This window comes from Garra rufa, chromosome 9 (genome assembly GCF_049309525.1).
Source record: "Garra rufa chromosome 9, GarRuf1.0, whole genome shotgun sequence".
Lineage (NCBI taxonomy): Eukaryota > Metazoa > Chordata > Actinopteri > Cypriniformes > Cyprinidae > Garra > Garra rufa.
Window position 1 is genome coordinate 27,537,315 of NC_133369.1, and position 26,716 is coordinate 27,564,030.

Sequence of the window (26,716 nt, forward strand, 5' to 3'; positions counted from 1 at the left end):
TCCTTTATTATTATTTGAGACAGATGCAATATAATTATTCAATTAAACTTTGATGTCAAAAGACATAAATGTAAAAATGCGATTGAAGCAACACCTCCGTTTCAGAGTGTTATCTTTTCGTACATGTCATCTGGTTTAAATGCAGAATCTTCTGATTTTTGAACGCCAACTGTTGGGAGATAAAGTTCAAAAAATCATTTTGACACCACCTGCCATTATTAAAGAAAAATCAGTTAATGTATTGTTTGCAAATTCTGTGTAAATTGTTTAAACAAACTGATGTTTAATTTTGTCCATTCAAATAAGTTATGTTTTCAGTGTAGCATGTGTATACAAATAATACTTTGCAGAAACTTACAGGTGGTCATTGTTCTTGTGTTGTGCTCAACTAAAGAATACAATGGGACATCAAACCCTGTCCAAAAAAGAAGGAAAAGGAAAAAAGATTGTAATCAGTTACGTAAATTGTCGTTTTTATTTATATATTTTTTTTATATCTGAGCATTTAACATGAATGCCACTTACCGTCTGTAACATGGGAATAATATACAGAGAACCGGCTATTTAACTGTGCTATAACAGACAAAAAGAGACTTTACCATCATGCATAAAATTTACATTATGTTTAAACATATTTCTTTCTGACATACTGTACATCCTTAAAGGATTTGCCCACTGACAAAGAAATTATCAGTCTATAATTTTAATTGTATGTTTATTTAACAGTGAGAGACAGAATAACAACCAAAAAAAAAAAAAAAACGCATTTAAAAAAGTTATAAATTGATTTGCATTTTAATGAGTGAATTATTTGATCTTCTACCAATCAGCAATATTTCTGGCTCCTAGGTGTCTTTTATACAGGTATTGAGCTGAGATTAGGAGCACTCTCTTAAATGGAGTGCTCCTATTCTCAGCTTGTTACCTGTATAAAAGACACCTGTCCACAGAAACAATCAATCAATCAGATTCCAAACTCTCCACCATGACCAAGACCAAAGAGCTGTCCAAGGATGTCATGATTGTAGACCTACACAAGGCTGGAATGGGCTACAAGACCATAGCCAAGCAGCTTGGTGAGAAGGTGACAACAGTTGGTGTGATTATTCGCAAATGGAAGAAACACAAAATAACTCAATCTCCCTTGGTCTGGGGCTCAGTGATCATGAGAATGATGAGGAATCATCCCAGAACTACATGGGAGGACAGGACAACTGCACCGCATCAAAGGGAAGATGGACAGGGCCATGTAATGTCAAATCTTGGGTAAGAACCTCCTAACCTTATTTAATAATGGGTCGTGGATGGGTATTCCAGTGTGACAATGACTCAAAACACACGGCCAAGGCAACAAAGGAGTGGCTCAGGAAGAAGCACATTAAGGTCCTGGAGCCAGTCTCCAGACATAGAAAATCTGTGGAGGGTGCTGAAGGCTCGAGTTGTCAAACATCTGCCTTGAAACCTTAATGACTTGGAGAGGATCTGCAAAGAGGAGTGGGACAAAATCCCTCCTGAGATGTGTGCAAACCTGGTGGCCAACTACAAGAAATGTCTGACATTTATGATTGCCAACAAGGGTTTGGCTAAGTATTGTTTTGTGAAGGGGCTACATAGTTATTTCACTCATTAAAATGCAAATCAATTAATAACTTTTGAAATGCGTTTTTCTGGATTGTTTTGTTGTTATTCTGTATCTCTCTGTTCAAATAAACATACCATTAAAATTATAGGCTGATCATTTTTTGTCAGTGGGGAAATGTACAAAGTCAGCAGCAGATCAAATAATTATTTTCCCCACTGAAACAAGCAAATGATTGAGGGCCTGCTGTTTAGCTGGTTCTGGTTTCCGTTTGAATAACTGTTCAGTTAGACTCAAGGATAAATATATAACAGGAAGTATAATATTCACATAATATGTTCCGATGACCATAACAGTCATCACTTCCTCTCTCATTTTTAATAAGTGATTGCTCTGACAGTGACAACTCAATAGTGTTTAATATTTCAGGGCTAAGGTTGTGGACTTACTTTGGCTGTTGGTTTTGCATCTTCGTTTTTTGAAATAAAGAATGGCACAGGCGGACAGTGATATGAGGACACACAGAAACATTATTGTGGTCATCACTACTACTGTCAGATTAACTGTCACTGTTTCAGTCTTGTCACTGTTGCTTTCAGCCTGGCTAAAGGCATTTTCAGCAGAGTCTGGAACATATGTGATAAATAAAGAAAAGATCATATTAAATATCCGGTCATTTGATTATCTCACACATGCACATACACATACATAATATACAGTAGGTACTTGTCTTACCTGTGGACAGCAAAGTTGTGGAAAGTGTTTCCAATTCCGTCGTCGAATTAGATGTACTATGAGCTGTAATCAAAATTCAAACAATTTTACTTTAAGAAATGAATATAAATATTAGAGTTAGATCTAATTCTGTAATTAAGTTTCAAATTGATTAAATCTAAACTAAATTTTGATCTGTCATGAAAAAGCAATCATGCTGTTGGTATAAATGTTAGCGCACCTGTTATTATTTGTGACCAAATCACACGATAATCAGGACAACAGCACTCGTGGCCAATATGACAGTGCTTAATTAGATTAGATTACAAAATATTGCATTGCAAACACACCTTTCGTCAGCAGGTTCACTTCATAGCAGGTTTTTTCATTTACTCTGCACTGATACCACAAATCATCAGTGTGGACTACATCTCTTATAAGCAGAGACCCGCTCGCTAGTTGTCTTACTCTCTCATATAGAGGATTTGGAAGTTTTTCTGAGCTGCTTGAGGGCTTGTTTGGTGGGCGATACTGGGATATATCTATTGGTTGGTGACCAATAACGACTTTCCAAGTAACTTGTTCAGTTCTGTTTTGTAAAGGATGCTCAGAGCATGGCAGCAGTGCTGAAGAGTTTAACATTGCATGGACAGCGTTCAAAGTTTTGCACTCTGAAACCAGAGAAACACAGTACTAGTCACATTATATATGTATATGGCTCTCCAATGGTGATTATCAGCTTGTTTGAAAAATTTGCATTCTCACCTTTGACCTTCAAGTTAAACTGAGTTGCATAAAGGCAGTCCTGATCCTTGTAGACCTGACAGTCATAAAGGCCACCATCGGATAATCTGATGTCTTTCAGATCAAGTGTAACATTTCCAGCATCTTTTCTCACAGACCACCTCTGGTGCTCTGATACTGGAGAGAGGTCTGGATACATGAGGATGTCTTTATCTTGGTTGGTCTCGCGCAGTTTCACTGTTAGAGACTGCAGCGGGTGGGTTGGTGTTAGGCAAGTAATAGACATGTTTTCACCCTGAAAATGGTTAATGCTCAACTGATGAATCTGCTTGCAGGGTCTCTCTGTTTGAGCTAAAAGGGAATTAAAAAGAGAAATGAGACATACTGAGAGAACTGAGACAGGGAAAGACAGGAAACCACCACAGGGTTTACAATAAGAAAATTTCATCATCTTGGTTGCGAGTGAATAACAATGTTAAATTCATAAACTGACTTTTATAACAATTTTATATAAATATGTTAGTCTTTGCATGCGCGCACACACACACACACACACACACACACACACACACACACACATGTTTGTTTTTGTGAATTGTGGGGACATTCCATAGACGTAATGGTTTTTATACTGTACAAACGATATTTGCTATCACCCTACTCCTTCCCTACACCTAAACCTAGCCCTCACAGGAGACTGTGCATATCTTTACATTCTCAAAAAAACTTATTCTGTATGATTTATAAGCCTTTTGAAAAGTGGGGACATGGGCAATGTCCTCATAAGTCACCCTCTCCTTGTAATACCTATGTCATACCCATGTTATTACACAAATTTGTGTCCTGATATGTCACAAAAACAAACACACACATACAAAGGCAAAATAATTACAACAAATACTGTCCTTAGTGACACACTTTCTTGCTTTAAAATGTAAGTTTTACACACTAGCTAGAAAAGAACCCATTTGCTAGCACAACAACTAAGATCGAGGTCAACAGAAACAAGTAACAATTACGTAACATAAATAACACTGATAATATTCGTGTCACACCCGTGCCACATTTACACACCCACAGTACATTGATAATATGCATACCACTTGATTGTATGGTGGTTAAATGAATTTGACTTCATACAAAAGACACTTACCTTCGCATTCTATTAAAGCTGCTATTAGAAGATAGAGAAGTTGCAAATACGAAGACTGAAAACACTTAATCATATTTAGATGCTCACTGCAGGACAGCTAAACTCTATATGAACACAGGCCACATCACTTTCACAGTTGTTTTCAGTTTCTCTGAATATAATACGGAAGTAGGAAATATGGTCTAATTCTGTGCTCATATAGAGGTGTTCAGTGAGTTTCTGTATGCAATAGGGAGTTTTTAGCTGTCATATACTTTTTATATAATAGCAGATGTATTAGAAAGCAGCTGTTAGATTCAGAGAATGGAAATGTACTTTGAAGACTGAAAACACCTCATCGCATAGATATTTCGAGTAGCTCACTTTAAAACAACTGAACATGATCACAGGCCGCAAGACCTTTTACCTGTACACAGTTGTTTCTGAAGTGCCGACGTAGGAAATGCGATCTGTGTAAAATGTCAGAGAAGTGGAATTTTGCACGCATTGTAAATCATTAAAACAATTAGATACATGAGTTAGTTGTTTTAAAGACAACATATACAACATATTTAAAGAAAAAACTTTCTATGTAGGCACCTATTAAAAGCTGGAGTTTAAGCAGATAATGAAATATTATTCCTTTCTAAATCTTGATTTCCCATCTCTAAGAGCTGTAAAACAGGAACACAAGTAGGATTACAGTTTTGGATCATTTCCCTTTGGAAAAAAAAAAAAAAAGAATACTCTATGCTAACGGACATTTGTGGAAAGATGTACATGTTTATTTCTTCTACTAATACCCTGATGTCCTTCATCTCTCATCAGCCTCTTTTAACACACCTAAGGTGGCTTCAGCTCTGAACTGATAATGTGGCAGTTAAAGCTCAAGGGTTAAAAACAAAAGACTGGAGTTTCACATCTATTATCTATTTTAGAGCAGGACTGAAGTAACTCTGTGTACAAAAATGAAGTATCAGTTTTTTTCCTTTTATGTACTTAATCAACAGGCAGCTCTCATTCACACCCCATTCCACAGATTCCTCTCTCAGTTTTTAGCAGGAACTAGTCTGAATAGGTGGCTCTTGGTAAACATAGAGGTTATGATGGAATGATCATACAATCCATCATCATCCTCATTATCATCATCATCAGAGCTCAGATGTATGCACTGAAGATTCTTTCTTTATAATTTTTCGCTGTTATTTGAAACAGTGATTCTTGAAAGTTCTGGAATCAAAAAATATACTGTGGTTAATTATTTATCCACATCGACACTCCTTTGAGTCAAAAGGTTGAGATTTACTGATTTAGGAGTTTCTGTGATTACCAGGATGTGCATGTGATGTGATGAACAGGGTGTGATAGTTATTTTTCACTACATGTGGATGAATGAGCAGTGTGTGGAGCTGATTTAAGGAAAGATCGTTTGTGAGGGAGGTTTGGAAAGATAAAGACCTTAGGAGATTAGAGATGTGAGCAGTCTGAACACTCCAGTATTTTGAGAAAATCACACTGCCCTCTGCAGGACTCAATGAGCAATACACTATAACATAATGGACTTCTTGCATGCACATATAGTGTATTCTGAATAATGCACTAAGCAGCAAACTAGACATAATTTTTCTCTAACGTATATAAAAAAATAAAAAAAATAAACTTTTTTTTTTCTTTCACTATTATCCTCTCTCTCAGTCACAACATTTACATGGGTTCATTCTCTAGTACCGTGACTTTGGAGCGCAGCGCCTCCTTCTGTTCTTGCATCTCCTCCATGTCTTTGATGGCCTTCCTCCTCAATCCCTCAAGCCGCTACACTTTGGCCTCTCCTTCATGTTTCCTTCGATGTTGATGTTTTGCATTATATGTGACAGTTTTTCAGAAAAGTGTTTTAATTCTTTTTTTTTTTAATGTAAGAATGGACATAGCCAGTTTTTCTTATATGTAAACTATTATTTGATATCATATTATTTTAATTTCTGTTACAGGAAAAAATACAACAAAGAGAATAACTTCAATCATACACTGAAACACAAATATAAGTCTGTTCAGAAATGTTTATTGTATACAAACATTACATTACAGAATAAGAAATTGTATAAGAAAATACAAGAGTCCTTCTGCAAAAGAATTGCCATTTGTCTCTCATATGCATAATGCATCATCATTTAACAGCAATGAATTAACTGTTCTAAAAATCAATGTTCTTTCAAAAGACAAGCTACAGTAAAATCTTTATTTGGATCATCAAAATCACACAGGAGGATTTTAAAATGACATTACTATTAGCTGTAACAAAAAGAAATCAGTTTATAGCTGTCATATTTGTATTAAAACTGGGTCAAAAGCAGTGAGTGAAATACAGAGGGTAATATTATCATAGTAATCATAATATTAAGCCATTTATAAAAAATAGAGATAAAACACTAAAACAGCTACGTTATAGAAACAGCATGAAAGTTGAAATTACGAAGTTGTAAAAAAAAAAAAAAGAAGCATTACTAATGTGCTTTAATGTTAAAGCACTGGTTTACATGCAAGGGCTTCTGTATGTTCAGGCCAACTGTTGGGAGATAAAGTTTTTATGAATTAATTTGGTCAATAAATTATATGTTTATAATATTATAAGAATAATATAAATATTATATTTAAAAATAAATGATATATATATATATATATATATATATATATATATATATATATATATATATATATATATATATATATATATATATTTGTAAAGAAGCACGTAAAGAAGTCCAAACCAATTTATGTAACGTTTTCCAACTTCATTGTTAACATATTTTTATGTAGTGCAGGACAAATATAAAATGAATGATTTAACTAATGTGTTGCAGTAACTTACAGGTGGTCATGATTCAGGTGTTATGTCCATCTAAAGAATAGAACGGATCATCAAACCCTGCAAGTAAAATACTTAGACTTCATCAAATACACTTATTGCACCATGAATTACTATGAATATCACTTACCTCCTGAAATCTTGGAATAATATACGGTGGACCAGCAGTTCAATTTCACTAAAAGATACAAAAATCCATCATAATGAGTATTACTATGTGCCTTTCATTCCAACATTAGTATGCAATGATATGAGCTGTATTTCATTGTAACACAGACTTAAAACATTACAATTTTAAATACATTTACTTGGTTGCTTGCTCTTACTGACATACTAACATAGCAAAAGCACATCTTACAGTTACTCAACATGAAATAAATTCACTCGTTTAAAAGAAAACAATTGCAATAAGAGCAAATATAAGATAAAATATAAGATTTCTGTCCTAACTGGTAAGCACACTCTTGAAAATAAAGTTGCCTCACGATGCCATAGAAGAGCCTTTTTTGTTTAAATGGTTCCATAAAGAACCTTTAACATCTAAAGAACCTTTCTGTTTCACTAAAGCAAAAAATAGTTCTTCAGATTTTAAAAAAGGTAAGAAAGAGTTAGTTCTTTAAAGAACCTTTGACTGAATGGTTCTTTGTGGAGCCAAAAATGGTCCTTCTATGGCATCGCTGTGAAGAACCTTTTAAAGCACATTTATTTTTAAGAGTGTAGAGGAAAAACAAAACACACATAAACAGTTACAGTTGTAGCACTTACTTTGGCTGTTGATTTTGCTCCTTCGTTTCTTGAAATTAAGAATGGCACAGACGGTCAGTGATATGAGGACACACAGAGACCCTACTGTGGTGATCATTATTACTGTCAGATTAACTGTCACTGCTGCACTTGTGTCAATGTTGTCTTCATTTTGAATAACAGGACTGTCAGCTGGGTTTGGAGCATCGGTGATCATTAGAAAAGATAAACTTAAATGAACATTAGATGATTTAATCACACACATGAATTTAGGCTCTTGTCTTACCTGTAGACAACAATTGTTGTGTGGAAAGTGTTTTCATTGTTGTTGAATTTTCTTTTTTATCTATAATGAAAATACAAACCATTTTTACCGTACAAAATTATATATATAGACAGTGTTAACCCACGTTTTAGTTGGTATAAAAACAATCATTCACATATGCTATATTACCAAACAAACAGATATGCTAACAACTGTCTATAATCAGCACAAAATGACCTAATTTTAATCTAAACCTTAAAAATAATTTGACTAACCCCTCACAACAACTCACATTTTAATAGCATAGTTTAACTTAAAATCTGTCAATCTAATCAATGTCAGAGAGTCTGCATTGAAACTTTAGGGTTAAAAATATTTGATTCTAAACACACCTTTTATTACCAGCTCAACCTCGTAGCAGGTTTTTTCATTCACTCTGCACTGATACCACATTTCATCAGTGTGTAGTACATTCCTTATAAGCAGAGACCCGTTCGCTAGTTGTCTCGCTCTCTCATATAGAGGATTTGGAAGTTTTTCTGAGCTGCTTGAGGGCTTGTTTGGTGAGCGATACTCTAATATATCTATTGGTTGGTGACCAATAACGACTTTCCAAGTAACTTGTTCAGTTCTGTTTTGTAGAGGATGTTCAGAGCATGGCAGCAACACTGAAGTGTGTAGCATTGCATGGACAGCGTTCAAAGTTTTGCACTCTGAAACCAAAGAAACATATAAAGTTTATTACATTAATGTCCTGTGGATTATTTATCGGTTTAATAAATTTGCATTCTCACCTTTGACCTTGAGGTTAAATCGAATTGCATTGAGGCAGTCCTGATCCTTGTAGACCTGACAGTCATAAAGGCCATCATCGGATAATCTGATGTCTTTCAGATCAAGTGTAACATTTCCAGCATCTTTCCTCACAGACCATCTCTGGTGCTCTGATGCTGGAAAGATGTCTGGATACATAAGGATGTCTTTATCTTGGTTGGTCCTGCGCAGTTTCACTGTTAGAGACTGCAGTGGGTGGGTTGTGGTTAGGCAAGAAATAGACATGCTGTCACCCTGAACATAGTTTAACTGATAGACCTGCTCGCAGGGTCTCTGTGCCGCCACTGAAAAGAAAAGAAAAGATAAATTAGACTTAAAGCACTGAGAGAGCCAAGACATGGAAAAAAATACTTTATTTACGTACACTTAGTACACTTACATTATGTACTTAAACTGCTCTATTTTCGCACACTAATTTTGTACTTAATATACTAAACATTATTCTTTAATATTTCTTAATATAATCTTGAGAACATCTAAGTGTACTCAACTGTGCTATTTTGGGACATTGAACTAAAATGTGCTTTTAACATACTTTTTCTGTACAAAAAATTAAAAAGTATTTAATTACCACTTGTAGGCTAATACAATTGAAACCATCGTACACTTTTAAGTATACTCATCATACATAGAAAATACACTCAATAATTATTTAAAAAAAAAATATATAGAATAGAAAAGAATAATATAGAATGAAAATATACAAAATGTATTTATAATGTATGCCCCACATATATTTATAAAATAAATAATTCATTTAAAATTCACATTACATTCACTTTATATGATATACTTGTTCAAGGTGTCCTTAAATACAATCAAGTACACTATTTCTATGTAACTGGTAGCACTTTGTTCCACATTAAAAATATAGCACTTCAAGTACTCTATGATAAAAGTATACTTATTGTTCAATTGTGTATTTTGGTACACATCTAAACACATTCTAAAATTGCACTGTGTAGTCACTTCATGAAGCTTTTCTTTTCCATCATTAATAAATGAACTTCTTGAATGTTAGGAATAATACATTTGATTAAAATTACTGTAAATGTAAATTAGTTAAATGTAAACACCCATAGATTGAAAGGATAATTAGGTACACAAGTATGTAATATACAAACAAGCAAAACTCTCAAAAGTGTCTCTTTTGTCAAAAACTATTTGTTGTGATGTAAAACAAAATCCCTTCACACATCTTAATATATTTCTACTGTATTTTTCATGAAAATCCAAATAGAATAGTGATATGTATATAAAAATCCACTAAAATTTGTATGTAAAGCGATCGTAGCACACTTTTAAGCATTGCAATTACTAAAATATCTAATTAGTTTATTTATATTACTTAAGTAGCACAGTTGGGGAAAAATACAAGTATATAACTATTATATTACTCATATATTTTAAATAAATCTATTTAATTTAAACTTAGGCTAACGATATAAAACTATATACTAATATTAAACAATTTTTTAAATCATCCAAAGCGCACTTTTAAGAAATACATGATAGTTTTTTTTTTGCGGTAGTACACTTTATTTCAATTCACTAAAAAAATATCAGTGGTATTTAGAATACTTTAGTATACTAAAGCAGAAGTACTACTGAAGTAGAAATATACTTTCAATTAGTGTATTTACAGTCTATAAATGTTTAAAATTTTATTTAGCACAAAAAAAGAATGTACTACTTAATGTACTTGCTAGTAGTTAAGTATTTTTTTGTGCATTCTTGACAAGCAAAAGCTCATGCCATACTCATGCCGCATTTACACACCTAAGTAAACTGACTCTCTTGTTTGTATGTTCGTTAAATTTATTTGGGTAAAACTTTACAGTAAGGTGTCATTTTTTTAACAGTAGTTAATGTATTAACTAACATAAACTAACAATGAACGGTACATTATATTGTTTATAAATCTTTGTTAATGTCAGTTAATAAAAATACAGTCATTCATTGTTTTCTCATGTTAATTCACAATGCATTAACTATTGTTAACAAACATAACTTGTTTTTAATAACAGGTTAATTGTTGAAAATAAGAATTACTAAGAGTAATAAATGTTGTGATGTATTGTTCATTCTTAGTTCATGTTAACTAATGAACCTTATTGTAAAGTGTTACCGGAATTTGATATCATGAAACAAAACTTACCTTCACATTCTAATAAAGCCACCAATAAAAGATTTAGAAGTTGGAAACATGAAGACCTAAATCTCCCCATCATTTTCAGAAGTTCACTGCAGGATAGCTAAATTGTTTGAGTACAGATCACCACACCAGCACCTTTCAGTATAATCAACAGTGTTTCAGTTACTCTGCATTTCACGCAGAAGTAGGAAATATGTGCCAAGTGTCAAGAGATCTGTAAAGTCTTGTGGCCTGTCCTCAAACAGATACCTGCAGTGCGTGTCTGCGTGTGATGGGGAGTTTTTGGAAGTCATGTTTAATTAACTTTTACCTTTCAACTTTGGAAATATGAAACATCGACAGTCTAAAGTAGCTCACTGCAGAACAATTGAAAATAAGCTCAAGCCACAAGACCGTCTACCTTTGTTTTTGAAGTGCCAACATAGGACATGTTGTCTGTGTAAAATGTCAAGAATTATGTCATTTTGCACACATTTTAAAACATTAAATTAAACAGCTACACGATTTTGTCATTAGAAAAACAATATAGAGTAATAGTGCAAATAATTGATTCAACACACTTAAAGAAATAAATTAAATCATAATGTTTACGAAGTGTTTTGTTGCCGTAAGGTTCATATTGGTGTTCAGTTTGCTTGCAGTACCACTTGCGTAAGGACAAAAACATTTTGAAGATCCATCCAAAGCTCAGTTGTTTTGTCTTGTGAACTATGTAAAAATGTTTTTTAAAACTAAAGAAAGAATTAGCTTACAGAAAAATACAAACCTTTAATTTGATCAGTGCTTGATGTCAGTTACATATAAAAAAAAGGTCAGTGCTGCCTCACTCCATCTAACATTTGTTGATCGTATATTTGCTCCTATGTCTTGAAAACTTCGGGTGCAGAAAAAACGAATAAAATCCAAAAGGCATTCTATGAAAAATAGTTGCCATTTGTGTTTCTCATATGAATGAGTGTATAAAAATGCATCACACTTTTGTTATCAAGTTATCAAGCTTGAAATAAACTATGAAAATTTACTATGAGCAATGAACTATTTAAGGACTGTTAACAGTTACAGAAAATGTCACTTAAGTCTGTTCATATGATTATTTGGTCCAAATGCAGCAAGTCTTCTATGGCTATAAAATCCACTCACAATTAATGTTGTATTTAAATTGCTTTATTTGATCAAATTATACATAGAAAAGGCATTTATGTAATACTAAGCCATTCATGAAAACAGAGATAAAACACATAAGCAGAGTGACAACTGATATTAAGCAATTTCCCTTAGACAGCGATGGATCAGTGATACTTTTTTACAATAATTGATTCTATTCTCCCAGGTAATATCATTTGTGACAAATGGCTAAATGACTAAATTATGACATTGTCACTTATGTAAAAAATAACAACACCAAAATGCAAAATTAATTAACATTAATTCATTATTAATTGATATTGTCATACATCTCATCTGGTTTGATGCAGGAGCTTCTGTTTGTTTAAACCAACTGTAGGGAGAAAATGTTCAAAAATGAATTAATTCCAGAAAAAAAGTAATATTTGAATCATGCAGATTTAAGAATGTGTGCTACTCATACAGTATACATGTGTCCATGTTACAAATATATATATATATATATATATATATATATATATATATATACACACACATATATACATATATGGCAATGCAAGCTACATACAGAGTATCTTGTGATGCAGAATTATCTAAAACATGACATTTTTAGAAGTATGTAAATTAGTCTAAAGCTATCTGATCTGACGTATTCCAGCTTCATTGTTAACATATTTGTATGTAGGCTAATTAAGGACATGCTGTAAATGAAAGACTCTACTGCAGTAACTTACATGTGGTCATTGTTACAGTATTTTCATCTAAAGAATAGAACGGATCATCAAACTCTGAAAGTAAAAGACTTTTATTAAATACACTTCATCAAATTCACTTCTTGCTTAAGGATTTACAATGAATATCACTTACCTCCTGAAATGTTGGAATAATATACAGTAGTCTGGCAGTTCAATTCATCTAAAAGATAAAGAAAAAAGTACTTTACCATATCAACAGTTCAACGGTTCTTTTTTTTTTTTTTTTCAAACATAAGGACTCTCATCACCATGATGGCATGATATCACTAATTTGAAAGAAAACAACTGCAAAATAAGTAAATGTAAGATATAAACTATTTTCAGGTTCTTTCTGTCACGTATTGGTCGTCTTGTCATCATGAACTCTTGCACACACATTCTGGACTGCAATCCCCATAAGCCACTGCACCAATCACTGCACACAGCTGCTCCTCGTTTCCCACTGCACTGATTGCTGCACACACCTGTTTCACATTTACCCACATGCATTTAAGCCACTGACACACACAGCCACCTTGCGAAGTCTTATTGTTCCATCTGGTCATTATTTCCGAGCGTTTATTCCCGTGTTTGATTTCCTGTGTTTTTGATTCCTGGACTCCTTCCCGTGTTTTGATTCTCGCTGCCAGCCCCGACCTTTCTGCCTGTTTTGACCACGATTTCTGCCTGCCTCTTAGTGTTTGTTTGGTGTTTGTTTATTCTCATTAAATGCTGCAAATGGATCCGCACGTCTCTGACCCTCCTTGTGACACTTTTCTTATGATTTATGATATGCTGTTAAATTAGCAGCAGTGTTAAACTTTCAGGTCTTCAGCTGTGGGCTTACTTTGGCTGTTGAATTTGCTCCTTTGTTTTCTTAAAAAATAAAGAATGACACAGATGGTTAGTGATATGAGGACACACAGAGACGCTATTGTGGTCATCATTACTTCGGTCAGATTAGTTGTCACTGTTTCACTCTCGTCACTGTTGTTGTGTTCAGTCTGACCAACCGTATTGTCGGCTGGAGTTGGAGCATCTGTGATCACTAAAAAAAATATAAAATTATATAGATGCATAATCAGTCTGATTAGATTATTTTAATCACATGAATTCAGTCTTACCTGTGGATAACAATGTTGTGGAAGAATAAAATGTTTTATAACCTATAGTCAAAATATAAACAATTATTACAGTATGAAATGCATCTTAAATTTCATACATGTATTTTAGACAGTAATACGAATGTTAACCCAAATGTTTTCCAACTGATATAAAAAAAACATTAGCCTTTTACAAGCTTGTATAAACATTCACATCTACTATTACCAAACAGACAATTTAACCACAGGCTATAATCACCACAGCATGATTTTAATACTTTATCATATGTAATATTGTAATAATCCAAAAAATACTTTGACTAAAACATCACCACAAATCATATTTTAATAGCATAGCGTAAAATTATAATTTCAATCTAATCAATGTCTGTCCGAGAGTCTGCTTTGAGACTTTATAGGGTTATAAATATTGCATTCAAGCACACCTTTCAGCAGCAGCTTCACTTCATAGCAGGTTTTTTCATTCACTCTGCACTGATACCACAATTCATCAGTGTGGACTACATCCCTTATAAGCAGAGATCCGTTTATTAGCTGTCTCACTCTCTCATACAGAGGCATCAGGAGTTTCTCTGTGCTGCTTGAGGGCTTGTTTGGTGGAAGATACTGAGATATGTCTGTTGGATAGTGACCAATAACAACTTTCCAAGCGACTCGTTCAGTTCTGTTAAGTTCAGAGCATGGCAGCAACACTGAAGTGTGTAGCATTGCATGGACAGCATTCAACGTTTTGCACTCTGAAACCAGAGAAACACAGTACTAGTCACATTATATATGTATATGGCTCTCCAATTGTGATTATCAGCTTGTTTGAAAAATTTGCATTCTCACCTCTGACCATCAGGTTAAATTGAGTTGCATAAAGGCAGTCCTGATCCTTGTAGACCTGACAGTCATAAAGGCCATCATCGGATAATCTGATGTCTTTCAGATCAAGTGTAACATTTCCATCATCATTCCTCACAGACCATCTCTGGTGCTCTGATACAGGAGAGATGTCTGGATACATGAGGATGTCTTTATCTTGGTTGGTCTTGCGCAGTTTCACTGTTAGAGACTGCAGCAGGTGGGTTGTGGTTAGGCAAGAAATAGACATGCTGTCGCCCTGAACATAGTTTATGTTCAGTTGATGAACCTGCTTGCAGGGTCTCACTGTTTGAGCTAAAAGAGAATTAAAAAGAAAAACAATCCATGCTGAGAGAAATGAGACATGGAAAGACAGGAAACCACCACAGGCTTTACAGTAAAGAGAGTAATTTTCTGAAATGATCCTTTTGAATACTATACAAATAATAAATTCAGATTTTTATATCAAATTGTATTTTTTATATCAGTCAGTTATATTTATTTTTTTGTCTGTGTTAATCTGGGGGATATTTATTATTATTATTATTGTTTTATTTATTTATTTATTAGTTTATTAAAACAAATGTGTTAAAACATTAAGTTTTACAGATTATAAAAAGAACCAATTTATTAGCACAACAACCAAGAATTAAGGTCAACAGAAATTTCCAAAAAAGCAACAATTGCATAACCTGTGAATGACATTGATAATATTTATGTCACGTCTGTGCCTCATTTGTGTTGCATTTTACACACCTACAGAATACTGATAATATGCATATCTCTTGTTTGTTTGTTGGTTAAATGAATTTGACTTTATATGAAAGACACTTACCTTTGCATTCTAATAAAGCTGCTATTAAAAGGTACAGGAGTTGGAAATGTGAAAACTGAAAACTCTTCATATCCAGACACTCACTGCAGGACAGCCGAACTCTATATGAGCACAGGCCACTTCACTTCACTGTTTTCAGTTACTCTGAATTTAATGCGGAAGTAGGAAATATGGTCTAATTCTGTTAATATAGATACTGCAGTGAGCTTATAAAGTCAACTTATAAATCTTATAATAGCATATGTATTAGAAATCTATTAAATTTAGAGGATGAAAATGCAGTTTGAAGACTAAAAACAGTGTCAGATAGTTTTGAGTAGCTCACTGCAAAACATCTGAATATAATCGCAGACCACAAGACCTTTTTCTAAGTTTTTTTTGAAGAGCTGAAGTAAAAATGTGATCTGTGTAAAATGTCAGAGACATACAATGCACACATTTCAAATCATTAAACAGCTACATGTGTTAGTCCATTTAAAGATAATCTAACAGTGTAAATCATTTATTTAACATATTTAAAGAAATACATTTTCTGTGTAAACAGCTATTAAAGCTGGAGTAGATAATTAAATACCCCTTTCTTAACCTTGATTTCTCATCTCCAAGAGCCTTAAAACAGGAACACAAGCATGTTTTGGACTATTAACTGCATTTCCCTGTGTTCCTTTTGCTTTGTTACACTGTAAAAAATATATATTTTACATGAATATCCCCTGCTAACTGACATTTTTATCCTTTATCTCCCCTCAGCATCTCTTAACACATATCTAAATAAACCATAAGTGATAAAAACATAAACCAATTTACCTCAGCTAAATTAAAATATATTGGTCTCAATATTGGTCTAATTTCAGCTGAGGTCAGTTATATTCTCAATTTAGTTTCTAACTAATATAAACTAATTTCCTCTAAACTAAAGGGGGCATTAAGTCTCTTCTTAAAAGGCTCTCTAAGGTGGAACATATGTCTAGATGAATAACAAAGCCATGTATGAAATCTATTTGACTTACTAACAGTAAAACTATCAGTTGTTTCAAAGTGTGTGAAAAGCTGTTGTACTGTTCTATGGATAAAAAGACTGTACATCTGATTTATAATTACTGTGATGTGACATGGCACTGGAGTTTCATCATCTATATTGACTGTTTATTTTAGCAGGACTGATGTTACTCTGTGTCCAGGAATGAAGTGTCAAACCTTTTCCTGGTATTTACTTAATTAACGGGCAGCTCTCATTCACACCCCATTCCATAGATTCCTGTCTCAGTTTTTAGCAGGAACTGCTCTGTAGGTTGCTGTTAAGGATAGACGTTATGCGGAAATGATCATACAGTCGTCGTCATCATCATCATCATCATCATCATCATCATCATTATTATTTTTATCTTCAGAGCTGAGGATGATCACAAAGATTCTGGAGCCCATTTCAGGCCACAGGCATGGGAACATTTTGTGTGTGTGTGTATGTGTGTGTTTGTATGTGACTAATCTGAGGGAAAATCATAATGTGAGCGAGGTTTGGAAAGGTCAAGCCCTTAAAAGTCCCATATTGTACACATTTCTGGAGGTTTATTTTAGTTGTTGATGTCTTTAAGAATATATATTTGCAGTATAAGTGCCAAAATCCATCTCAATATATTTTTACAGCTCCTTTTTTAGGAGCTCTGTCAAAAACAGGTCGATTTTGGCCCATCTAGTTAATATTCATGAGCCTCTCTTCTGATTGGCCTGTTGTTTTCTGAGTGACGCACAGCCAGGCCAATCACAGGTAACTACGGTCATGTATCGTTGTAGCCGAACCCAGAGCCATACAGAGAGAGAGTTGCGACAACTCCGTTGACGCCAATGGACCATTTTTTTACAGCAATGGCGGATCGTGGAGACGCTCAATAGTTCCCGGAAGTTCGCGCTAATAATATCAGCGCCGTAGAGATGCAGCAGAAGAGACCGCTGTGATCAACTTTTAAACGGTAAGACATTTACAGAACAAAACTGTATACTATCAGCACAGCTAATCAATTTAACTTGTGCATTAAAACAGATTATTATTACATTATTTCTCACTTAATTAGTAGATTTACGGGATGTTATGCATTATGTCCGTGCAGTTTCATCCATCATTGTGTAATTAAGGCTTTTAAATAGGATTTTTGCTGATGGGAGCTACTTAATAGTTCTGAATTTATTGCAATGAATGCTGATTGACCTAAGTGAGAATGAAAATTTTAAAATAGGCGAGCTATTTTCGTTTCAGAATCATGCTAGGCTATATATATATATATATATATATATATATACCACTGCTGTATTATAGCAGTAGTCACTGTAAACCTGTATGTTATTACTGTTTTTACACTTAAACGTCTTAGCTACTATAGAACTACAAAACCATTTCTCCTGTTATTCTCCTTCTCTATCCTGATTTCAGAACAAGAACCACCTGAAGTAAAACAGTGCCAGCTCCTAAGTATGATTACATAACATTTTGTCAATGTAATCTTTAGATTGCTCCTGCTGACTATATCCAGTTTTTTTATGAAGACTTCAGATGACCAGCACCTGTGAAGAGATGACGTCAACCCTTGAGAGGACTTCAGATGAAGCAGACTCTAAATAAATATACAAAACTGATAAATTGCCCTTGCACTGTAGTCAACATGATCACATCATGCTTTAATCTGTTCATTGTTTCTGATTACGTGACGTTACTTAACTGCATGATTTGTATAGCTTAATTTCAGAACATTTCTGCAATATGGACATTACAGCAAAACAGATACGCCTGTTAACAGAGCTCTTATTTGTAAAGCTGCTAGAAACAATGTGTATACTAAAAAGTGCCATACAAATAAATGTAAATTGAACAAAACTTGATGCATAATTTTTTTTCTCCTCACCAGATTAGTAGAGTAACCATAGATTCACTCTGCTTTATGTAACTGGTAGACTCCCACTGTAATGGAGACTGTTCAAGGACAACTTGGTTTATAATTTATTATTAATGTCTAAATTGATTTCTGTAAATATGTGCATAACAAAACTCAACATACATAAAATATATGATTTAATGTGTAAAAATGTGTTAATTTTTTTTTCAATTTGAATATACTACAAATACATTTTTAGATATTAATAATTGAGGGGTGCACAAGAATCAAAAACCTTAATCAAGATTCATTTTCACTTAATCTTAAAATATCTTTACTTATTTGGAATTAATTTAAAAAAGACAACAAACTTAACACTTACAATGAGATTAGTAAAACGACAATAAACATTAAGATGTGATTGCACTTGATTAACATACAAGCTGTAAGAACACACGCACATATAGAAATAATTGTATTTAACGTTATATATAAAGGCTGAATTACTTGGTAAAAGACCACAATGTTGTTTATACTGTATAGCAAACACGGACTTTTACCATGGTAACTTCAGCCTTAAATATGTTAACAAGGCAGGTACGGATCGCTAACCACATTAATCCTCAAATATTAGCGGTTTTTATCTTTTAAAACCAACACTATTACAACTACATATATATACTACGTATACATTGTTTTATAAATAATGTCAATAAATCATTTTTTGTCAATTAAATACCAAAAATTGCTGTTCTGTCCCTCTAACTCAATGTATTCCAATTGCCCGCTACGAACTTCCTGGAACTATTTGAGGGCTGCGTGTATCACGTGACGATCGAGCGTTTTGGACTTCCGTTGTCGCAACTCTCTCTCTGTATGGCTCTGGCCGAACCCAGAGCCATAGAGAGAGCCTAGCCTGCTGATACTCAACAGGATATTTCAGAATGATCATTAATGTTTTTTCTTTTTCAAACACCGAATGCAGTAAGCTACATAACTGTTGCTTTAGTAAAGCCCCTTTCACAATGCGCGCTGATTCTGGAAAATTACGGGAACGACCGCTGTGTGAACAAAAGCCAGAACCATAAAGGCAGTGTTGTAGTGATGATGCACGTTATCATGCGACTCTTCACGACAAAAAAATATGTGCAAAGTGGAATGAAGCGGCGATCGGGCAGAGCCAGCTCCTCACTATCAGCGCTGAAGCACAGTTTGTTCAGGTTAGTTTCAGTTTAGTGAAACATATGCGTCGCATTACATCTCACATCCAAACATCACATGTCTTTATGGGTTGTGTGTAAAGCACGCACAGATTCCGGAGAACAACTGTGAATGCACCAAATTAAACAATTCCGGAACAAATCATAGGACACATTATCCGTGTATTTTCCGGAATGGCTGTGTGAAAGAAGATGAAGTTGACGTGCCTCTGGTCTCTTATATTCACGTTGTTCTGAAGCCTGTGCAACGATGTAGTTTCGACATCTATAGACTGAACAGGGTTTTCTAGATTAGTTTCCATGTTGTTGTTGCTTAGCAATGTTATGGACGCGATATTGTCTGGGTGGGTTTGACAAAAGGAGGGTGGGATGTGATTGGTGTTCGGGGTGGTGACTGAAGGCGGTGACCGAGTAGATCGGACGTCACATCGTTACGGAAGTCACAGCGGCTCGTGAAAATGAACAGCTACTTTAAGCAGGCTGTGTGCAGTTTACTGTGGATTGACTGTTTTGAAACTCATATGGTAGTTACATAGCCCCTAGACCTCAGTTATCATGAAAAAAGCCAGGAAATTTCGATTTTGACAATATGGGACCTTTAAGAGATTAGAGGTGTCTGGACACTCTAGTATTTTGAGAGACACACAAGTTCTCAAAACTTTTGACAGGCATTTGCATATGTGCATAAAATGCATCACACCCATGTTACCATCAAGATACTTTTAACAGCAATAGACTATCCTATAATCAATAAAACTTTATAATGTCATAATGGCATTAAAAATTAGCATAAGTCATTAAACTGTAATTAAATTAAACTGTAAAAAAAAAAAAACCTGTCAACCCTGTTACATTTCTTAACTCAAAAATGAAAATTCTGTCATCAATTGCTGACCCAGATATTTTTAATAAAGCCTATGAGAGTTTTGTCTCTCCACTAAAGGTCCATCCTTTGAAAAAAGTTCTTGAAGAAATTATAAAAAAAAATACATTTATATGAATTAAGTGATTTAATCCAAATCTTCTGAAGAGACATGATTGCTTTAAATGATAAACAGATTTTACATATAAACTCATTACATATAAATCAAATATGGCAAGCAAGTTTCTGTTTACCATATGCTCAGTATGCATGCTGATCAATGCAGTTACATTTTCCATTAGGCTTATGGACATTTCCATCAACCCTAAAGCACAAAGTGGAAAATTCCTTCATATTTACAAAGTACACTGGATCATATTTTTAAAGACGTTTTAGAGTGTAGTATAGACTGTTTATAGCAGCCAGGTCTTCTAGCTATCCATGGCTATAAAACTGTATTTACATGTAAATTGTTTTATTTGGTAAAATGATACATAGAAAAAACATTTTCATAGTAATACTATATAATTTATGTAAATTTGCTGGAGTCATTACACTCATGATGATGGCACCAAACAAACATTACAACCATCATTTATTTCACAGCACTCTATTGTCATAGATGTGGTCTGGATTACATGCAGGAGCTTCAGTTTCTTCATACCAGCTGTTGGGATATGAAGTTCAAAAAATCATGTGGTCAGCATTTGCAGATGTGTACATAAAGTAAAGGCCCAAAACAATAGACGTTACATGCAGGGTAGTGTATATCGTTGTGCAATTCATGAAATGCAGACTGGAGAGCAATTGCAGTATTACATTTGGCATGAATTATATTTGTTAGGAGAGTGTTTATATGAACTATGAAGTTTTTAGTAGTGCATGTAAATTAGTTTAAACCAATATGATGTGCTTTTATTCCAGCTTAATTGTTAACATATTTTTATGTAGTTCAGGATATAAAATAAATGATCAAACTATTGCATTGCAGTAACTTACAGGTGGTCATGGTTTGTGTTATGTTGAACTAAAGAATAAAACGGGACATCCAACCCTGCAAGAAAAAAACTTTTATTAAATATACTTCATCACATATATTGCATATATTTTGTAAGGACTTACCATGAATATCACTTACCTCTTGAAACTTCAGAATAATATACAGGAGACTGGTAGTTCAATTCAACTACAAGAATACAAAAATAAGTAGTTTACCACATGATCAACAACTTCTACTATCATAAAATGACATTAAAGTTACAGAATTGCTGTTTCTTTCATGATGGCATGATATGAACTATATTTCACGTCTTTCACTGAGAAGTTGTGGACTTACTTTGGTTGTCCATTTTGGGTCTTGGTTTTTTAAAATAAAGAATGACACAGATGGTCAGTGATATGAGGACACACAGAGACACTATTGTGGTCATCACTACTACTGTCAGATTAGTTGTCACTGTTTCATTTGTCACTGTTTCAGTTATCACTGTTTCACTCTCGTCACTGTTGTTGTCTTTAGTCTGACCAACCGTACTGTCGGCTGGGGTTGGAGCATCTGTGATCACTAAAGAAAAGATAAATGAATATCATAATCTGAGTGTTTTTTTTTTTTTAAATCATACACATGAATTCAGGTATTTGTATTGTGGAAAGTGTTTAAAATTTCAAGTATTTTCAGATTTTGTTATGTTGCAGTCTTATGCTCACCCTCAGGCCATCCAAGATATAAATTCATTGCATTTAGACTTTACAGGGTTAGAAATATTGCATTCAAACACACCTTTCAAAAGCAGCTGTACTTCATAGCAGATTTTTTCATTCACTCTGCACCGATACCACAATTCATCAATGTGGACTACATCCCTTATAAACACAGATCCGTTCGCTAGTTGTCTCACTCTCTCATACAGAGGCTTCAGGCGTTTCTCTGTGCTGTTTGAGGGCTTGTTTGGTGGGCGATACTGGGTTATATTTGTTGACTGGTGGCCATTAACAACTTGCCAAGTGACTCGTTCAGTTCTGTTTTGTAGAGGATGTTCAGAGCATGGCAGCAACACTGAAGAGCCTGGTGTTGTATAGACAGAGCCTAAAGTTTTACACTCTGAAATTAGAGAAACATATATATTAGAATCAAGCTTCCTGGAGAGTATTTGTTAATTTCAGAAACTGGCAGTGTCACCTTTGACCTTTAGGTTATTATAAATTTGGTTATATTTTAATCACAACAGATTTGGATTCAAATTTGCCTTACTGCCCCTGTGTATAACCTCATAAAAGCTCACTGAGATGATACAGATGGAATAGACATTAAGATCAGAAGTCATGCAATTCTTCTGTCAGAATAATTTTATTTACGGACCCAGATAGCACATGTACGTCTGCAAGATGTCTGTAAAAGATCACTTCATCTGGAAAGCATCTGCTGTGAAACATTGGATAGACACCTTTAAAATATCAGTTTTACATACATTCCAAATCATAAACATCTTATAGGCAGAGGTGGGTAGAGTATCCAAAATCTGTACTCAAGTAAAAGTACTAGTACTTATGGAAATATTTACTCAAGTAAGAGTAAAAGTAACAATCTTAACCTTTTTAAGATCTGCAAAAGTAAAATAAACAGTAATGGGATTGGACAATGTAAAGTAGAATATTAAGCCATAAAATGGCATGATTTAAAATTCAGATACAGTTTCACACAAAAACAAAATATGTTACACTGTGGCATTTCATCCTTTATAACATTAAAAGGGATAAATTGAGTATATAATTTATTATATGTATTTAAAACATAAATATTACTGTACTTGTTTAGATTTTTAGAAGGCACCTTAACTTTTTACATTTACAACTCTGTGTTTGCTGCATAAAAACATGGGTCGATAATTGCAAACATTTGACCATAAACAGCTGAAAAAAATGTAGTGGAAATGAAAAATTGATTCTCTGTCACGAGGGGGCGCTTTAGGAGCGCTGAAATACTACGGTTTCCATAGTAACAGCTGTACACAGACGCATTAACGCAGTTCCCTTCCGGAGGGAACTCTACGCTGCGTCCTGGTGGACACTATGGGAACTGCCTTCAGCATGACCGGTTCTGAAACAAATGTATGGAACAACGACAGTGAACTTGACACTGGCCGGCGCCAGCCTATGACATCATCATCAGGCGCCTGCTAGTATAAAAGCAGGTGCCTGAGAGCACATTACCATCTTTTTGTCTTCAGAGTCCTCTGTTCTAAACGAGTGAGTACAGCGATGCCTAGAGAAAGAAAACTGTTTAGGAAGTGTGCGGATCCGTGTCAGAGAAATCTGACACTTGATGACGCACACGACCTTTTGTTTGGTGTGTTTAGGTGTAAGAGCACGCGCGCTCGGCTCTAGAAGAGTCGAAGTGTTGTCTCTCACATCCTCCGGTTCTGCAGCGAGTGCTCTTTTGGCTTCAGGACAGGGCGAGCAGGAGGTTGAAATGGAACAAATATGAGCTCGTTTGAGCCCATGCAGCCTCTCTGCCCCGCATATGAAGAGTTGATGTCTGTTATGGACCGCGCGGCTGCCCGCTTGTATCTGCAGTGGAAGCCCGCGAGGGAAGAGGCCGCTCTCGGCAGACTAGACGAGCGGCTTCTTCCGGGCCATGACAAAGCCAACTCCTGTAAGTCTCCCATTCTTTCCTGATCTGCTTAAGAGATCGAGAGGGAATGGGACAGGCCATATTCAGCCCGCATTCACAGGCATCGGCATGTGAATCATGCTGATGTCGAGGGAATGCACGGGCGCGGATATGTGACGATGTCTCTCGCTGACGGTTGCGAACTATCTCTCAGAGCGAGGGACATCGACCCTGAAGGCTCCAAAGGCACATATGCGGCAGTGGCCGGTGCTCCTCTGCACACGATGGCAGTGTTGCAGAGGCGCACCAGGCTGATCTGCTGAAAGATCTGGACCGAGCCCCGGGGTTTGCATCCCTTGCCGGTCCACGCCTCCACCTAAACACCGGGGGGAAACCAGGCCCGTCCTGGCCCAAGGGCCAGAGACGAGGCCAGGTCGCCAGTTTGGGGCTACCTGCCCCTTCCTTTTCCCCTTGACTCCGGGGCTGGGCCAACGATGAGACCTAGGCTCCATCTGTTGGCCCGGTATGTGAACAGTAAAGACACTTTAATAAAATATTCAAGCGTGTATGTGTATGTTTTCTTTTGTCTACCAGCTCCGCTTGGGTGTTTACTATTGCAGTTTCGAGCTCCTCTTGAGTTCTACTGCCACCAAGTGCCGAGTGTAGCCAGGTCTCCCCCACCCCAGGTTTTATAAAAGAAAACAGTGTGCAGAGACCTCCACTCGTAGAAACCTCCTCGTGGGTTAAGCGTTGTCAGGTTTTGAAACCTCCGCTAGAGTGAGCTTGGTATAGACATGATCCAACATACATATACATACGAGAATAACCCTCTTGAGCGTTGTCAAGCTGCTTCAGGCGGAGTATCGCTCTGCCGAAGCCTCCGCTCACTCAAACCCTGCTAAGAGTAATACTCTTTTTGCATGAGTGTGGTCAGGTACCTTCCCTGTGTATTTTCATATACACATATGTGAGACCTTCACTCCTGGGAGTTTGTGTGCTAGGGTGAATAGAGCGTTGTCAAGGCTCCCTCTCTGAGAGAGAGGTGTTTTACTGGAGCCTCCGCTCTCTTTAAAAAGCCCTGCTTTGAAGTAGAATTGAGTGTAGCAGGCCTAGGAGGCCTCCTCTCTGCGAAGTCCTCTGTGAAGAGAGACATATAAAGATAATACTTCTTAGCGCTGAATGTGGCAGGTCATTTTTAGACCTCCATTCATGAGAGCTTTTTACTGGGTCGAGTGTTGCTAGGCTCCCTCTACGTGAGGTGTTTCTGTTAAGCCTCCACTTCCCAGAAATACAGGCCGGGAGAACACAAGGTTAAGGCAGCTTGTGAACTCTTTCCGTGGACCTGTCACTACAAGCGTTGAGTGTAAAACAAAGTAGGCCTCCCTTCTATGAGAGGGCGTGTATTCCAAGGCCTCCACTCGATAGAGCTTCCTCAGTTGAGCGTCGTCAGGCTTGTTATGTTCGAGAGCTTAAAGCCTCCCTCACTGAAAGCTCCGCTTCCGGGTTCTGCTATCACCCGGGTTAATACAAGCTAAGTGATAGCACAGTGTAATAGGTCTCCCTCTGTCACAGCCAACAGTACTGAGACCTTCACTCTCACAGTTATAGCAGCTGGCAGGCCCATGAGTGCCTCGCTGACTATTTTTTGGGGGAGTGCAGTCTTCCACTCACCAAAAACTAGTGTTGTAGGCTTCTCTCCTTGGAGATGTAGTCTCGGAGCCTCCACTACACAGAGCTAGATGATAAATGAGATTTTTCATTATTGGCCCTGACTGTGAGTATCTGCCTTTTCTTGAGCGTCGAGTGTAGTCAGGCCTCCCCTCGCCTAGAGCGCTTTACCTGAGGCCTCCACTCTGAAGAGTTTCCTAGGGAGAGCGTCGTAGGCCTCCTCTCGCTAAGAGAGTCTTTCTGCTGAAGCCTCCCCTCTCCAGAAGCTCCGCTTTCAGGCTCCGCTATCGCCTAGAGACTGCAAATCTGGTGATCCTCGCTATGCTCAGGACACCTACTCAAAACCACATTTGTGGTGTTTGCTCACGCAAGTCTTTGAGCATTCTCTGAAATCCACGTGAGTGGTAAGTGCACTATTCAGGCACTTCACTAAAATCCATACTCATGGTAAGGTCCCTCCCGTAAAGGCAGGTTCCTTTCTCCCATGGACCACGCAGGGTTCCTCCGTGTCCACTCTCTGAGCTGGTTTTTCTCAAAAACCTTTTAGTTTTCCAGCTCCAATCCAGATAGCGCTGCTAGCAGGATTGAGTGTCGGGCCTCCTCAGGCCTCACTCTCCAGAAGAGCTCCAAAATGAAGGTATTTCTGTCGCACAGGCTAGTCAGCCTCACGGATGACCTTCAAGGCTAGAGTGTAGCTAGGTCATGAGACCTCCACTCTCAGAGTTCTTCCTTGCTAAGCACGGAGGTGTGTTAGGCTCCCTCTTTAGAAAGCCTCCACTCTCCAGACTCCACTCA

General features: G+C 36.0%; 2 protein-coding genes across 2 annotated transcripts; both read right to left on the bottom strand.

Annotated features, from left to right (window-relative positions):
• Positions 1 to 4,314, bottom strand: LOC141342061 (uncharacterized). The gene is made up of 8 exons (XM_073846448.1): positions 4,191 to 4,314; positions 3,059 to 3,388; positions 2,644 to 2,964; positions 2,315 to 2,377; positions 2,029 to 2,205; positions 526 to 573; positions 359 to 415; positions 1 to 169 (listed from the first exon to the last, which is right to left on the bottom strand). Exons 1-8 carry the CDS (start codon positions 4,261 to 4,263, stop codon positions 102 to 104), a joined length of 1,137 nt encoding a protein of 378 aa, XP_073702549.1. The 5' UTR covers positions 4,264 to 4,314; the 3' UTR covers positions 1 to 101.
• A 7,904-nt stretch (positions 4,315 to 12,218) lies between these two features.
• On the bottom strand, positions 12,219 to 14,746 carry LOC141342130 (uncharacterized). The gene is made up of 5 exons (XM_073846518.1): positions 14,439 to 14,746; positions 14,014 to 14,055; positions 13,737 to 13,937; positions 13,023 to 13,070; positions 12,219 to 12,528 (listed from the first exon to the last, which is right to left on the bottom strand). Exons 1-5 carry the CDS (start codon positions 14,719 to 14,721, stop codon positions 12,488 to 12,490), a joined length of 615 nt encoding a protein of 204 aa, XP_073702619.1. The 5' UTR covers positions 14,722 to 14,746; the 3' UTR covers positions 12,219 to 12,487.
• Positions 14,747 to 26,716: the final 11,970 nt, after the last annotated feature.

Bases quoted from the DNA above. Each gene is read 5' to 3' on its own strand.
- LOC141342061 (XM_073846448.1), bottom strand. From the start codon at position 4,263: ATGATTAAGTGTTTTCAGTCTTCGTATTTGCAACTTCTCTATCTTCTA. The intron at 2,965-3,058 runs GTGAGAATGCAA...CTCTGGTTTCAG, and splicing joins GTTTAACTTGAAGGTCAAAG to AGTGCAAAACTTTGAACGCT. The intron at 170-358 runs GTAAGTTTCTGC...ATCTCCCAACAG, and splicing joins CACAAGAACAATGACCACCT to TTGGCGTTCAAAAATCAGAA.
- LOC141342130 (XM_073846518.1), bottom strand. From the start codon at position 14,721: ATGCTACACACTTCAGTGTTGCTGCCATGCTCTGAACTTAACAGAACT. The intron at 14,056-14,438 runs GTGTGCTTGAAT...TTTTGACTATAG, and splicing joins AGTGAAGCTGCTGCTGAAAG to GTTATAAAACATTTTATTCT. The intron at 13,071-13,736 runs GTAAGCCCACAG...TTTATCTTTTAG, and splicing joins GAGCAAATTCAACAGCCAAA to ATGAATTGAACTGCCAGACT.